At 39.4% G+C, this 15,925-nt stretch overlaps 1 protein-coding gene across 27 annotated transcripts in view; it reads right to left on the bottom strand.

Moving 5' to 3' along the window:
- The window catches only part of PLD1 (phospholipase D1), a 204,044-nt gene that overhangs the window by 65,474 nt on the left and 122,645 nt on the right, over positions 1 to 15,925 (bottom strand). For 25 of the 27 annotated variants that reach the window (XM_089910859.1, XM_022572192.3, XM_089910869.1 and 22 more), the window contains 6 exons: positions 14,300 to 14,410; positions 12,197 to 12,397; positions 10,945 to 11,158; positions 10,235 to 10,348; positions 1,497 to 1,625; positions 653 to 771 (listed from right to left, as the gene is read on the bottom strand). In XM_089910859.1, the coding sequence (XP_089766985.1) occupies positions 653 to 771; positions 1,497 to 1,625; positions 10,235 to 10,348; positions 10,945 to 11,158; positions 12,197 to 12,397; positions 14,300 to 14,410 (888 nt within the window). The remainder of the gene's footprint in view (positions 1 to 652; positions 772 to 1,496; positions 1,626 to 10,234; positions 10,349 to 10,944; positions 11,159 to 12,196; positions 12,398 to 14,299; positions 14,411 to 15,925) is intronic. The other 2 variants (XM_089910845.1, XM_089910855.1) reach the window with 2 other exon arrangements.

The raw sequence follows: 15,925 nt of genomic DNA, 5'->3' as shown, positions 1-15,925 counted from the left end.
TAAATCTTTTTCCAAGTTGTAGGGACAAAATGCCTATAAAACCATTTTATTTATTTTATTTATTAAGATTCTATAAATAAAATGGAATCTTAATAACACCTAGACGATAGGTACTTAACTTAGGAATGTTAGGTCAAATTCTTACAAGTAATGAAGACATCATACTAAAGAAGACACAGGCTGGAGAAAAGAAAAATGTCTCCATTTTCTCATACTACTCACTTTGCTCAGAACTGCCTCTCAGAAGCCTGTACCAATATGGGCCCAGGGCAGTGCCAGGATTGGAAGGCCTTGCAAGCTCCAGCTCTCTTACCTGAACGAGGCTCCCATCCCCCTACAGTAGCCCGACAGCCCTCCACGTGACTATCAGCCCTGGCCAGGTGCTTAAACGACACGGAGTGTCCCAAGTGTTCAAAGGGTTAAACCATAGGCTGTGATAGTAGCATCATCCCTCCACCCTCTGAATTGTCTGTGGTGTGAAAGTTCAGGAACATTTTCTTTTTCTTTTGCTCAGAGACCCAGGCACTCTGACAACCGGGCACCCAAGAGTGGATGGGTAGCACAGCTGCGGCTACCACAGCCCCTTCTCGCCTCCTTTTCCTGGCCTGTCTCTCTTCATGTGGACTGAATCATGATAAGACCACCTATGTACCTTCGTGAAGTTCCAGCGCTGGATGAAGTGACGGGCCACGTCGCGAGCCGCCTTCCCGTGGACTACAGAGGCGATGTCGTGCCATGGCATCCGGGGGGTGGAGTGCCTGTCAATGAAATCTGCCCGGGTGCACCAGGCAAGGTCCTCGCTAACTTCTGTGCCCAGAGGCACACAAGCCATCTGACCCCAGCTCTGACCCTGACTACGATACATATAAGAAAATGTGGTAATGCCCACCGTGTGTATATTACTTGGCTTGGATAGAACAATACCTTTATAGCCAAGAGAAACATAGATCTCACAGTGAGGAACACAGTCTCCTATGCACCTCTCCCAAATATGTTTCCACTTCACTTATTAGATAATCACTAGGCAAGGCAGATGTGAGTTGGTACAAATTATTTAAAGCTGTGTACTTGACATTACATTTTTCTTTTTTATCCTGTTGAAATAATGTTAAGCTACGTTCTTATTTCCTGTTAGATATACAAGTACAGTGATAATCTGAAATGTGTTGTTTTAATGCTGGAAGATGAAGATGATACGCAGAAAAAAGGAGATGATCAAAGGAAGGGAACCATCTCCTGGAGAATTACAGACTATTACCCCCCTAAAATATGCCTATATGGAAGCTGGAGATTTCCAACAAGTAAGCTCTATTTCATTTTTTCTTACTATAAGGAAAAGCCCTTAAGTACATGACTGAATCATAGCTTCCAGTGTTTTACCAAATATTCAAAACAAAACAAAACAAAAGATATTAGATCATGCACATGCATACTTGTTGAGATGCTGACAAGGAAAAGACAAAATATAAGCAGCCACCCACTACCATGGTACTTACCTGCAAAAGGTTTATCAAGTTGAACCCAATCTTTGAAGACAAAATTGCAGTAGTCCTTTCCATGCCAGAATCTGGTTTCCCCATGTAGCTCTCCCACACCTGTCTGCAAACTTTGGATGGAGCCCGTGTCTGTAAATGCAGCAAGACTCACTCAGAGACTGGTTCAGGCGGACCCCAGAGAGGGAGGCTCATCTCTTATTTATTAAACACCTAAAGACTTCTTAACTTTTCTTCTTAAGCCTCATAACTAGGACGGCATGTGTTCATGAGGCTGTGGACTGACAAGGTTTTAAAACTCTCATGAATTTACTATTAGTGGGTAGTTGGGGCTATAATCAGGTTCATCATTTGGCAGTGAAATTTAATATTCTTATTCTCACCATCTACCAGATCACTGGAGGAATGGATCACAGGGTTAACTGTGAATAAAGAACTTGCTAGGAGAGCCTATGAGAGAGCAGTAAAGTCAGGTCAGGTGGAGGAACATGAGATGCAGAGGCCATAAACAAGTCATGTCCTTCTTTTTCCTCAACCAATATGGTGCACATCTAATGTATCATTCTTGTCTTTTGCATCTCAAAATGCAAGAACCTCAAATTTGCAGACAGCCTGTGTTCCAGCCCTGGAACTGACTAGCTAAGTGACACTGAGCTTCATCTTTTTGGGTCAGAAATCCTTTATGTGTGAAAGGAAACATTTGGCCCAGATGACATCTAAGATCTTTTGGGCTTTAACATTCTATTTTTCTAAAATTATAAATGACATCCATAAGAAGTGTAACAATAGACAGAAGCTCATGACCACGCAGGCGCAAAAGCAGCAATCCACTGCAATATTTCACAAAGAACTTTGTCGGGAACATTTTACTTAAGGGTAAATATGTTGACTTAAATAGTTTGTATGTTTATGGAATATGCTGATCACAAAGACAACTAAGCAGGAAAACTAGCAGAACTACAAATCACAAAATGCAGCGCTTGGCACAAAAGAGACACTTAACAGATAGACATTGGATGCAAAAATGTTTGTTGAATGAATAAATGGTACCGCGTGCAGGAGCCAGTGAGAGTACCGGACTGGTCTCCCTACCAACACACTGCCCCAGAGCTGTCCTTCTAAAAATGCAGACTGCTTGCTTAAAAGCCTTCTAGGATGACCTACTGCCTAGAGGGGGTCAAATCCTAAGGGTTTAGTATGCACAGAGAGCTCTTCTCAAGCTGCTGACAATCTCTCTTTCTGGTCCTTGTTTTCCTCACACAGCCCAGACCCCAGGCACACCATCCTTTCACTGCTTTTGACAGGCCTGGTTCATCATGCAGCTGGTACATTATTCCTTCTGCCTAGAAGGTTCTTCCCTCCCTCTTGGTCTGAACTCCTCATCCTCCTTCAAGAGCCACATTAGCTGTCATCTGTCCTAGAGACACCTCCCAGATCCCAGCAGGGAGAGGCAGTCCCTAGCACTGCTGTAGAACCATTAACAGTTGCACACCTCGGGGCCTCTGACTCTGTGACCCAATTGTGTAAGGATGCTCCTCCCTGCTCCCCACTCGCTCATCTATAAACTTTGGGGCGGAGAGTATGTCTCTTCAGTGCCTGGTATAGCTACTGGCAGTCAGTAGGCAATCAGTAAGTATTTGCAGAGCAAAAGTTTTTAAACAATCACCACACATACTGCTAGTATTCTATCTCAGACTGAATAATTAACCTCCAAAGGGTATTGGAATTTTCTGTAAAAGGAAAATGTCTTAAAATGCTAACAATGAACAAAACTCAATAATGTTAAAAATAGAATTCTGTTGATTTCTCCCAGTGATTTATTTTCCTGCTCTCTAAGACTGAAAGGCCAAAGTACTGGTAGGTCTATTTGCTCACCTGTAGGCTCTTTATAGTAAGCATGGCACTTTGTTTATTAAAAAAAACAGGAAAAGAAAAAAAGGGGACAAAGAACGAGATAAATAGTGGGTCAATTCTGAAATATATATATATATATATATTATATACATTTGTTTTCATCAATTGAGAAACTCCAGGCTAAATCTTTATATGTATACACATATACTTGTTTAAAAATCTCACCTAATAATCAGTTTTGATAAGAAAAACAAAGCAATTTCTTAGTCTCAGATAATGATCTTGGTGCTAATTGAATTCAACCTGCTCACAGTTCAAATTTGGTTTTGGTTTTAGTCATGGCCAAAACTAGTCCAAATAAATCAGGGTCCTCCTCAGAACAAATGAAATAATATTAAGGCTAAACAGAACAAAATACTCCTACTTACTGCGATTACTGCTCAGAATTGCATGAACACGTACGAGCAGGAAGGGAGGACTTTTTACATCAGCAATGCCGACCTGAGGTGGTTCTTATTAGTCCATATCTGGCTCCCAGTTGATTTCATAATTGCATCTGCCTTGTCTTTTGGCATCGGTTTTTCATGCCAGTTTACTGCAAGCCTCATCCATCGGTGGCCCAGACTCTGGCTGCTGAAGTTCATGAAGAACTTTTTTTTTTTTGTGGCATGCGGGCCTCTCACTGTTGTGGCCTCTCCCGTTGCGGAGCACAGGCTCCGGACGCGCAGGCTCAGCGGCCATGGCTCACGGGCCCAGCCGCTCCGCGACACGTGGGATCTTCCCAGACCGGGGCACGAACCCGTGTTCCCTGCATCGGCAGGCGGACTCTCAACCACTGCGCCACCAGGGAAGAGGGTATCTTCCTGCCCCTCACCCGGTATCTTCTGACTTTGCCACATCCTCCTGTTTTTTCTCTCGTCTCTTGGCTTCCAAGGCTGCACTCCTCTACCATTACTCCGACTCACCCTTCTTGATCTTCTTTCCTAGCTCCTCCCTCACAAGGTTTTCCCCAGCTTTCCCCTAAATGTACCCCTGTAGCCCTGGCTTCTCACTGGGGCTCTAGATCTACAGCCACGTCCAATGCCTCACTTGACCTCATCTACCTAGTTGTCCCACCAAACCATAAACTCATGCGTAACACTAGAATCACCATCATTCCTACAAAATCAAGTCTTCCCTTGAGATTTCTGCTTTCTATTCATGGTTTCTCAAGCAAAACCTCAGAATCACCTCTGGCTCCCCTCTCTTCTTCACTGTCTTCTCCACCCACCTCCCCATCACCACTTCTCAAATCCTACTGAAATTTGCGGATTCTTTCTTCTGAAAAAAGATTCTCTTATTCACTGGAACAAGCTAGGCAGACTCCCCATGTCTCTAGTATGACCTTCGTAAAATACCACCCTTATTCCCCTACCCTTCCCCTCCACCCCCCACCCTCTCCAAATTCCACCTTCCCAGGGATTCTCCAGCATTTAAGGAATGAGGGTCAATGACCCAGCCTGACTTTCAAGACTCTCCAGATATTGGTACAATTACATCCCACCAGCCCAATCCATACAAATTAACTACCTATCAACAGCAATTCCAAAACCCAAAAGCTCTGAAAATCCAAATGTTTCTTCACAGCTCATTTGTTAGCAAAACCTGACGTGAACTTCAGGTTATTATCTTTATTTATCCCAGTTGATGTTGCACGAATGTAAATGATTTGTTTATAGGGTATTTCCTGGACTTTGCCAGGAGTGTAACATAATATAGAGTATAGGTATTGTATTACCTTTCTAAAATCCAGAATCTTCTAATTTCTTTTTTTTAATTGAGGTAACATTGGTTTATAACATTATGTAAGTTTCATGTGTATGACATTATATTCCTACTTCTATATACACTACAGCATGCTCCCCACCAAAAATTTATTCTCCATCCATCACCATACAGTTGATCCCCTTTACCCATTTCACCCTCCCTCAATCCCTTCCCTTTTGGTAACCATTACTCTGTTCTCTGTATCTACATAATTATTTCTGTTTAGTTTGCTTGTTTATTTTGTTTCTGTGTTTGTTTCCTTGTCCTTTACATTCCACATATCAGTGAAATCACATAGTATTTGTCTTTCTCCATCGGACTTATTTCACTTAGTATAATACTCTCAAGGTCCATTTATGTTGTTGAAAATGGCAAGATTTCATCTTGTTTTATGGCTAAGCAGTATTCTATTGTATATATTTACCACATCTTTACCTATTCATTCACTGATGGGCACTTAGGTTGTTTCCGTATCTTGGCTATTGTAAATAATGCTGCAATGAACATAAAGGTGTATATATCTTTTTGAATTAGGTTTTTATTTTTGTATTTTTTAGGTAAATACCTAGAAATGGGATAGCTGGATCATACGGTAGTTCTATTCTTAATTTTTTGAGGAATCTCCATACTGCTTTCCAAAGTGGCTGCACCAATTTACCTTCCCATCAACAGTGCATGAAAGTTCCCTTTTCTCCTCGTGGTCGCCAACATTTTTTATTTTTTCCCTTTTCGATAACAGGCATTCTAACAGGTGTGAAGTGATATGTCATTCTGGTTTTGGTTTGCATTTCCCTAACAATTAGTGATGTTGACTATCTTTTTGTGTGTCTGTTGTTCATCTGTATGTCTTCTTTGGAAAAATGTCTCTTTAGCTTTTCTACCCATTTTTAATTGGGTTGTTTTTTGTTGTTGTTGAGCTATACTAATTCTTTATATATTTTGGATATTATTTGCTTATTATATATATCATTTACAAATATCATCTCCGATTCAGTAGGTTGTCTTTTCATTTTGCTGTTGGTTTCCCCCTTTGTTGTTGGCATTTCTCATATGTGTGTTAAGATATAACATCTACCTGGAGTGCCTGTTTCTCTCCCTTCTTAGTCTCTACCTACTGAATTTCTGCCTATATTCACAGCCAGTTCTGAAACAGGTCCCCAGTGAGTTATATACATATATTTTTAAATCTCTTGGTTCTTGAAACTTTTTGGATTTTGGCATTGTGGATCAGGTTTACAGTTGTGGAGAAGGCTTCACTGACAACTCTTGCCAGAGGATATTTCCCCCTGATGAATTACTAAGGCACTAGGTTAGTAATATCACCACTTACCTATTAGACAATAAGCTCTTTGAGAGTGAAAATAAGTGTTACACATTCTACACCACTGAAAACAGAGTTTAGAAATGACTTAACCTACTCTTCATTATCCCTTATAATTAGATATCTGAGTTTGAAACACTTGTCTTAACTAAATGGCAAGAATTATTTTCCCCATCAGCCATATATTAAATCTTGCTTAAAAGGAAAAGATTAGCAAACAATTACTGAATATAAGAAGAATAAAATTCAACTCTTTTGGGCTTCCCTGGTGGCGCAGTGGTTGAGAGTCCGCCTGCCGATGCAGGGGACACGGGTTCATGCCCTGGTCCGGGAAGATCCCACACGCCACGGAGCGGCTGGGCCCGTGAGCCATGGCCGCTGAGCCTGTGCGTCCGGAGCCTGTGCTCCGCAATGGGAGAGGCCACAACAGTGAGAGGCCCACGTACCGGAAAAAAAAAAAAAAAAAAATTCAACCCTTTTAAAATAACTGTATCAAGGAAACGTGCTTGAAATTCTCCCTCTTGCAACATAATTTTAAGAGAAAAAAAATCTTGAAGATGGCTGAATGATTTTGAATTAAAATATATACTATAGAAATCTACCATAGTTACTAATCACATTTAAGATGAGCTGATTTTAGTGCAGTTTTTTCTACTTAAAAACCCACAGTGATCTTGCGTGTACACTCTGTGTGCAGGAAGAAGACCCAATGCAGCCGAAAATAAAAATAAATAAATAAATAAATTTATAAAAAGAAAACACAGACCATAAAAAAAAAAAAGTATGGAAAACAAAGGAAACCATGATGAAGCATAAAAATAAAAACAAAAAAAACCCGGGCTTCGCTAGGAGCCCCGTTCAGCCATGGCCTTTTCCATTCAAGTGAAACATTGCAGAGAAGCTAATCCAGTTCATATCTTCAGGAAAGGAAGTTATTAACTCAAGTAAACATTCAGTTTCAAACTTATAATGAAGAGTCACTCTGTGCTTAATTTGGGTTTCAAGTCCTATAAGACAATATACGTTTAAGTCATTACATGATTTAAATGTAGAGCTGTGCTCTTTAAACTTCCTTCATTATTAATAGTAGAACTTCCCTTTTTTTTTTCCCAATACAAATTCACATGGCAGTCCAATATATAAAATAATATATGTGGGATTTTTCTGGTTGACACAGGTACCAATAGAGGTAGGAGGGTCCGGGGCCTTCAGGTACCAATAGAGGTAGGAGGGTCCGGGGCCCTCAGTATTATCCTCAGAGCCCCCCTGAGAAACACCAGGATCCAAGGAATAGACTTTGCAAAGCACTGCACCAGAAGGACTCAACTATCCTTTGGCTTTCCTATTTAAGTAAATTAACTTTTTTCCTATTAAAAAATTAAATTTGTAACTTAATGTAGTTAATGGAAAGAGTCCTCTCCATCCCCCACATCCCATATGCAGTGCATCAGCAAATGCTGTCAGCTCCACCTCAAGATGTATTCAGCACCTGCCTGGTCACTACTTGCCACCCCTGTCTGCTCTGAAGAAAACGTTTGTAAAAATGCAAATCAGACCTTGTCTGGCCTTTGCTCAAGAAAGACCATCTGATGGCTTCCTTTTTCACTCAACGTATAAACCAAAATTCTATAATCTACCCAACCCTCTCCGACTTTGCTCCTATCATTCTCCCCTAGCCCACCCGACTTCAGCCACTCCTGGAACATACCAATCCCCTCCTGCCTCATAGTCTGCACTTGCTACTCCTCCTGGCTGGACTCCCTCCCCACAGACATTATCTTATCCTGATTCTTCTCTCCCTTTTGATCTTTCTCGAAAACTCACTTCATTGGAAAAGCATTCTCTGACCCTCTCCCCATACAAAATAGTAACTCCTCCCCTCTGCCCTTCCCCCCTTCCCCTGCTGTACTGTGTTCCATGATAATTCTTACCGCCTGACACGTTGTGTTTGATGATCTATTTGTATATACAATTCCCATCCTTACTCTCCTACTAGTTAACAGAATTTTGTCTGTGTTGTTCATTCCATCCCTAGTATCTAGAACAGTGATTGACATAGGAGCTCAGTAAGTACTTATTTAAAGAACAAGTGAGTCATATACATTTATTTTTGTATCCCCACTTACAATTTTTTTTTTTTTTTTCTTTTGCGGTACGCGGGCCTCTCACTGTTGTGGCCTCTCCCGTTGTGGAGCACAGGCTCCGGACGTGCAGGCTCAGCGGCCATGGCTCACGGGCCCAGCCGCTCTGCGGCATGTGGGATCTTCCCGGACCGGGGCACGAACCCGTGTCCCCTGCATCGGCAGGCGGACACTCAACCACTGTGCCACCAGGGAAGCCCCCCACTTACAGATTTTAATGATTGTGCAATTCCATCAAGGGAATGAACTGCTCATTATGTTCTCAACCATCCTCCATCCTCTACTCTTGGATTTTAGGTTGTTTACTTTCTCTCTTCTCTCTCTCTCAATAAAAAACACTGCACTGGACGTGTATCCAGTTTATTAGGGAGAGGATTTCCATCAACACCTGAAAACCACCCACATTGCTGTTCCTAGTTCTCCACTATGGTGATCACCCCCTCAGCCTGCCATCAGCCTGAATTACTTAACGTAGTCTGCACCCAGCTTGCATCTTCTTTTCCACTTGCCCCCAATCCTGTTGTCAGCAACACTAGCATTCGGTCCCCTTGACTTCATGTTTCACAACTTCATTCCTCCATCTCATCATCAGTCCTAACGCAGCAAAGCCACACTCTGGAATTACAAAGCAATACCTGGACCTGTTTGCAACCTTTTATCTTTAATGTCTGCCCCGGCATGCACCTCTGACCTGGCTCTCTGGACTCCCCAGTGCCCTGTCTCAGGGCTATGACGCTCTACGGAGCGCAGGAATTACTGTGAGCTATCACTGAATCCACATAGGCATCAAGGACTAGCTGTATGCTAAATAAAGAAAATGTCTCCCCACATATGCTCTTCTCCATATTTTAATATATATCAATGTTGTTTACGTATTTTATATCAATGTGATTTAAGACAAACAAATGTACTTAACAGTCACATGGGAGCTTTAGTTCACTATATACGGTTAATCAGTTTAAAAGTTGCAGGGTCTCCAGACTACAGAATGCTGGAACCACTACTCAAGGTCCAGCTTAATGTTCAGGGTCATCAGCTCCTGACAGCCACAAGTGACTCACAGCCAGCCATGCTAGCTGGGCTCTATCTCAGCCATCTCCTAAATAGTACACAGAACTGTGGCCTTAAGAATTTAGCCAAAAGGTCCTGATGTAGCCATCTGCATATCTGCTAAATCACAAGTCTGAAGCATGACTTCTGCGAGACTGATAAACTAGAACTTCTCTGGGCACATCACTTATCATCTCTAACCCTGCCGTTGGTTCGTCTTTAAAAAGGAGATAACACTGTTAGTACCAAGCTCCACAAGCGCTCGGGGCAGTGAGCGGCAGAGCCTGCACACAGTAAATGCTAGCTCACAATTTTACTATTTATTATGATGATCACTTGTTACTAAATCTGATCCATTGCCAAATTCCTCTTCATTCCACCATATTTTAGGCCCTGATTAATTTATTCGAGAACCTAGTTCTTAGAGAAACTTATCAGATTATCAATTCTAAAAGTATACGTGGGGTGAAAACTGTGAGAATGGCAAGCCAATCCAGAGACACAGTCACTCTGCTCATGCAGCAAAAGCTGAAGCCTACAGAGATTGTGGCGCTTCACACATCACTTACCAATGTTAGGTCTAGTGAGCCCCTGCTCAGACTCACTGGAAGAGCGAAAGAGTTTCAAGTGGGGCTTTAAACCATGGATTAAATTCTGACGACTCCTACAGTGATTACAATCACCTGGAGAAAGTTGAGAGTTCTTTCTTTACAAAGAGATATAGATATATATATAAATATACCAAGTTTTCTAAACTCAGAAGCAGCTTCAATCATTTTAAAAACAAGGCGAGGCTATAGAATCAGTCACAAATTCTGTGCAACAGAAAACTGTAGAGCTTTAAGACAAATCTTAAAGAATGGTAAATTTATAAGATGTAGAAAATCTGATGTTTGAGGATAAAAGCTAGGTGTATTTCTGGATAGAAAGAGACATGAAATCTCTTATATGAAAAGTTTATAAAGTACACCTAATACTTTTCTTTTTCCTTTATAACTTGGCATTATTTTAGAAATGCTTAGTCATTCTGCAACCATTAGAAGCATGAATTGTGGCTGTTACGACTAGTGATGTGAATAAAACAATAAATCTGTTCTAAAATGGGTCAAACAGAGCCGTGAAATGGCATGAGACTGAATAGGATGATATAATGACTTCTCAGCATTGTTCACTTTACTCCATTATAGAAGGACAAGTTCTGCAAACAGGTATATACAGTGTCTGGCTATGGAGGAACAGAGCATTGTTGAGATAAATTCCAGTGCAGACGATGACTTACTGGAGGCGCTGTCAATGCTGCTGATGCTGTCCGTGTTGCGTAGGTGGTGTCTGTGCAGCTGCCTGTAGAGGCTGAATTTGGAGAACTTTCTGGGCTTTCCTATTCCTTTCAGTTTTGAATCTGCATCATCAACAGTCTTCAGGACGGGCAGATTTTTGTTAGATTCGTTTTTATCTTTGAGGCATAAGGATTCCATAGACCCTGTTGTTTCAGCCTGAGAAAATTATTTAAAAAACAAGAAAAAGAAAGAGAAGAAAAGAAACTGCATAAGATAAGCTGCACTGTGGCCTTTTAATTCCAGTTTAAAGTTTACACATGATGGAGGCTCCCTAAGAGACACACAATAATATGTGTGAGGTCAGCCACAGGGCAGTGGGCGATTCTTGTGAGCTGTTTAAATACTTCCAAAGGGATATCAGGAAGTCCATTATAGTTCCTCTTTCACTGGGCCAGAAATTTCATGCCAATTAACCTTTTGGTTTCAAATACAATTACATGAGTTATACTCACTGTTGAGCTACTGAACTTCTTCCTCTGATAAATATTAAGTAAGCGATGCTTTTTCTGTCAGTTATTTTCCCCGTTACCTTTTCACTAAATCTCTGTTTTCCCGGAAAAGTCACCAACATGTAGAGCAGTAAAATAAGATGGAGCCCGTCAAACTTTTTAATAAGCATATTGATATTTGGCAACCATTCGAGTTGAAGTAACAAGTTACAAATACAGGCATTTAGAGATTTTGGCAGCTCTTGATTTGAAAGATACTTTGAGAAGTTATTAACCTCCTGCTTTCAAATAGAATTCCCTAAATGACTCTAGACTGACCTATCCTATTTTTGTATGTTTGTAAGAAGGAAGATTTCAAAAACCTTGGCAGCTAATTGTAATAAGGTTGCTTATTTAACTTAAAGTCCAATTTTGCCGCACATTTTTGTTTATGAACTTTTTTCCCAAATAGGAACTAAATCTTGAATTTCAATGGAAAGCAAAGGAACTGACTATGAGATAGCAAATGCTCTATCAGATCTGTTTTCTCTTCCTACAAGAGAAGAAACTGAGATTAACAGATGCATAGTTACAGACTCACTAAGTGGTATTTGAAACCAGGTTTGTGTTGGACTCAATGTTCTTTACCTCTCCAGGGATATGCCACCTCTCATTCAATCCATCAGTCAACCAATCACACTATTAATACACACTTATACAAACTGTGTCCCTTATATGCAGTTCCATAAAGGTGAAATTTACTAACTGTGAGGGAAACCAGAGAAGGTCCCCCGATGACGCGCTTCACGCTGCCCACGTCCGTGAGTCTGTGTTCATTGTCATCCCACCTTCCATAGGCCAGGTCAATCCCACCCACAAAGGCAACCGACTGGTCGATGATGATGAGCTTCTCGTGATGAGCCCACAGATATACACTGGATGACACATGATCTGGGTGCCTCATCACCTTGAGAGGAAAAAAAACCGCACACGTAATATGCTTTCTAAAATGTCTTTCATATTATAATAAAATAGGTCTGTTTACTCCCCTGAACAACATTTCCTACAATTCAAATGCTAAAATGTGCTATCTATACATCAAAGAAAATCCCCAAACTTCTAATTTTATCCTCAGTATTTAGCAGAGTATTTATTTATTTTATCCTCAGTGTTTACCCCTGGATACTTTTCAAAACTCCCCTGACCACCCTGGACCCCTCACATATGGGGGAAGCTGCCCTTTAGCTTGAAATTTGGCCACATATTTCAATAAAAGTCAGTTCAATGGAATAGCAGATTCCCTTTTCCCCCTAAAGGGTTATGTTATATGTTATATAGAAAACACTGAAACGTTTTAGCCTACACCTATCTCTGACAAACTTTTTAATGCGTATATTGATATTTGGGCAGTTATTACGTTGAACTAGTAATCATACTGATATAGGGATACAGATGTTTCGGCAGCTCTTGATTTTAAAGGTAATTTAAGAAGTTATTAACCTCCTGGTTTCGAACGGAATTCTCTCTTAAATAACCCCAGACTGACCTATTTTTGTATGTCTTTAAGTAGAAACATTCCAAAAACTTTGGAGGCAACTTTATTTTTTAATAACATGTTTTTATTGTGGTAAAATACACATAACATAAAATTTACCATATTAACCTTTTTAAGTGTACAGTTCAGTGGTATTAAGCATGTTCATATAGTGCAACCATCACCACTATCCATCACCAGAACTTTTTAGTTTGCAAAACTGGAACTCTATACCTATTAAACAAAAACTCCTTGTTCCCTCCTCCTCACAAAATCTGGCAACTACCATCTACTTTCTGTCTCTATGAATCTGACCACTCTAGGTATCTCATGTAAATGGAATCACACAATATGTCTTTATGTCTGGCTTATTTTACTTAGAATAATGTCTTCAAGGTTCATCCATGTTTTAACACATGTCAGAATTTCCTTCCTTTTTAAGACTGAAAAATATTTCATTGTATGTATATACCAATCCATTATTGAGAGTGTGATATTGAAGTGTCCAACTGTTATTATAGAACTGCTTTATTTCACCCTTCAATTCTTTCAATGTTTGCTTTATATATTTTGATGGTCAGTATTAGGTATGTAAATGTTTATAATTATTACATTTTCTTGCTGCACTGAACCTTTTATTAATATATAATGTCCTTTATCTATTGTAAACTTTATTGATTTAAAGTCTATTTTGTCCAATATTAGTATAGCCACTCCTGCTCTCTTTTGGTTATTATTTACATGGAATATCTTTTTTTAATCAGGTGAAATATATAATCATTATATACTTTAAGCCTGCTGAAGATTAATTCATTGTCTTGATGTAGCTCAGTGACTGGGCGACAATATTTCCTGATAGGCTTCAGGTCTTTGGTAAAATATCAAAAGGCTTTTTTCAAATTGCTTATCATGTTTATTCACTTTACTAGTACTGTATACAAAGTGCTTTTAAGGAGAGCACTTTAAATCCTAAAGGAGTTCTCTTTGTTGCTATCAGTGTTCAAGGGATATCCCAGGGAGATCACATTTAAGAGGTTCCAGGATAACCTTAATGAGGAGTATAGAAACTTGACAGGGCTCTTAAAACAACTCTAGGAAGAATGTTCTTGGCTAAATTATCAGGGTAAGAGAAGCAGAAATGAGAACTCTGCTGACTCCATCAAGATCAGAAGTATAAGAAAGTATAATTATTTTATTTCTGAGAAGTTCACAGTATTATTGATTCAAAATATACATTAGGGAATTCTAAAGATTACCACTGCTCAAAGTAAAATGTATCTGAAAAACTACAGAATAATAAAGAAGAAACATTGTTAAGCAAGATGACCTGAATACCTTTATGTTGGGGTGTAGATGCATCAAAGTCCTCTTGCTGTATTCACTATTGATTCCAAGAGCAAGTTCCACCTCTTTGTAGAGCATAATGAAGATACGCACCCCCTGTTGCTGTCACAAGAGAAAACACAAGGAGGAATAAGAATTTCTGGAGGCAGGTTATGATTTTCTTTTTCTTCTTCATTTCTGGGGCATTGTACTTTTTTAAAATTTTTTCTATAAACAAGTATAATAAAATATTTAATGAAAAGTGCAATACAAGAAGGTGAAACATAAGTGTATATTAAGACACAAATATAAAAAATAAAAATTTATCTCCCTTCCATTCTATGACTTGTCATACTGAGACAGTCAGTATTTGACTAATTATAGCCAGAAAGTTGAAACTGCAACTTGAAATACTAAAAGTACCTGATAGTCTTACAACTTTGAACATCTCAGAACACTTGACCTTGAGGAAAGTTTTGATCTGATTCATGTTACAGGATTAGGATATTCTGCTTGTCTTTATTATACCACAAAGAATTGAAATAACAGTGTTTTTAAAACTCTGATTCAATAAATTATGCTAAACATGCCTTAAATGTTTCTGGGGGTATTTTCATAGAGTTTTTCTTTATTAAGAATTATTTCAGTGGAAAAAACATGTCTCAGTCTTCAGAGGTGAATGTATTGGTTCACACTCTTAACCCATAATTAAATCATTAATGTCTATTTCACCACTGAAATGACTTCTTCAGAAGTCAGCTTCTCTAACATTCAAAAATCCCCGAGTTTTAGCAGCAGCACAGAAATTAACATCGATCCATCCTTAGACCTTGGACCTAAAAGAAAGTAGACAAGGCTGTTGTGAAGGTCAAATTAAATCAAAATTGCCTCATAAACTTTAATATGCTATACAAATAATATTTATTCTTAATATTAACCATCAAAGAAATGTCCGACAGCTGGTAGTATAGAAAAGTACCAGTATTTTCTCTCCTAGCTCTGGGCGGTGACAAGGTTTTAGCTTATGATAAATTGCCTGACACCTGAATGTCCTCCCCCATCCCTGTCTGCTTACACAGTTCCGCCACCAACATATAGTTCCTCCAGGAAACCCTATCTTATTTACCCCCACTTCTTGTATCACTTTTTTACTTTTTAGGTTTGCATCCTCAGTGTTGCTGTGCAGTTTGCAACATTTTAATTTGCATTTACTGTACCCAGCAGCTCTGAAAGCATCCTGCAACGTATTACATGCATCTTGAGTACTGTAGCCACACCTAGGCGTTTAACATCCTACAGATTTAAGGCAAGAAGTTTTCCATAATCCTTTCTGGAGTATTTGAGATGCAGGCATATCTAATAAAATAGAGTGAATAATTCAGTTACAGTTTAAATGTAATCCATGGTAATTAGGTATTGTTCATAATGGACATTTGAGTCACAAATTTAAGAAGCCTTACTGGTTGAACACATCTAATTTATAACAACTGGATATTTTTGCAATGCTATAAAAATGTGAAATAACATAAGAGTTAATATTTTTAGGCTGCAAGATGTAAAATCTTGGAGTAAATCAAACATATATACAGTTCCCCAATGTTGCTCTGCCAATAAAAAGCATATTTTGGCCCCTAAATC

Source organism: Delphinapterus leucas, chromosome 4 (assembly GCF_059928025.1).
Source record: "Delphinapterus leucas isolate spDelLeu-1000000601 "Yukka" chromosome 4, BTC_Dleu_Yukka2, whole genome shotgun sequence".
Lineage (NCBI taxonomy): Eukaryota > Metazoa > Chordata > Mammalia > Artiodactyla > Monodontidae > Delphinapterus > Delphinapterus leucas.
Note: the sequence above shows the minus strand (reverse complement) of the source record. Positions and strands in the feature narration are given on the sequence as shown.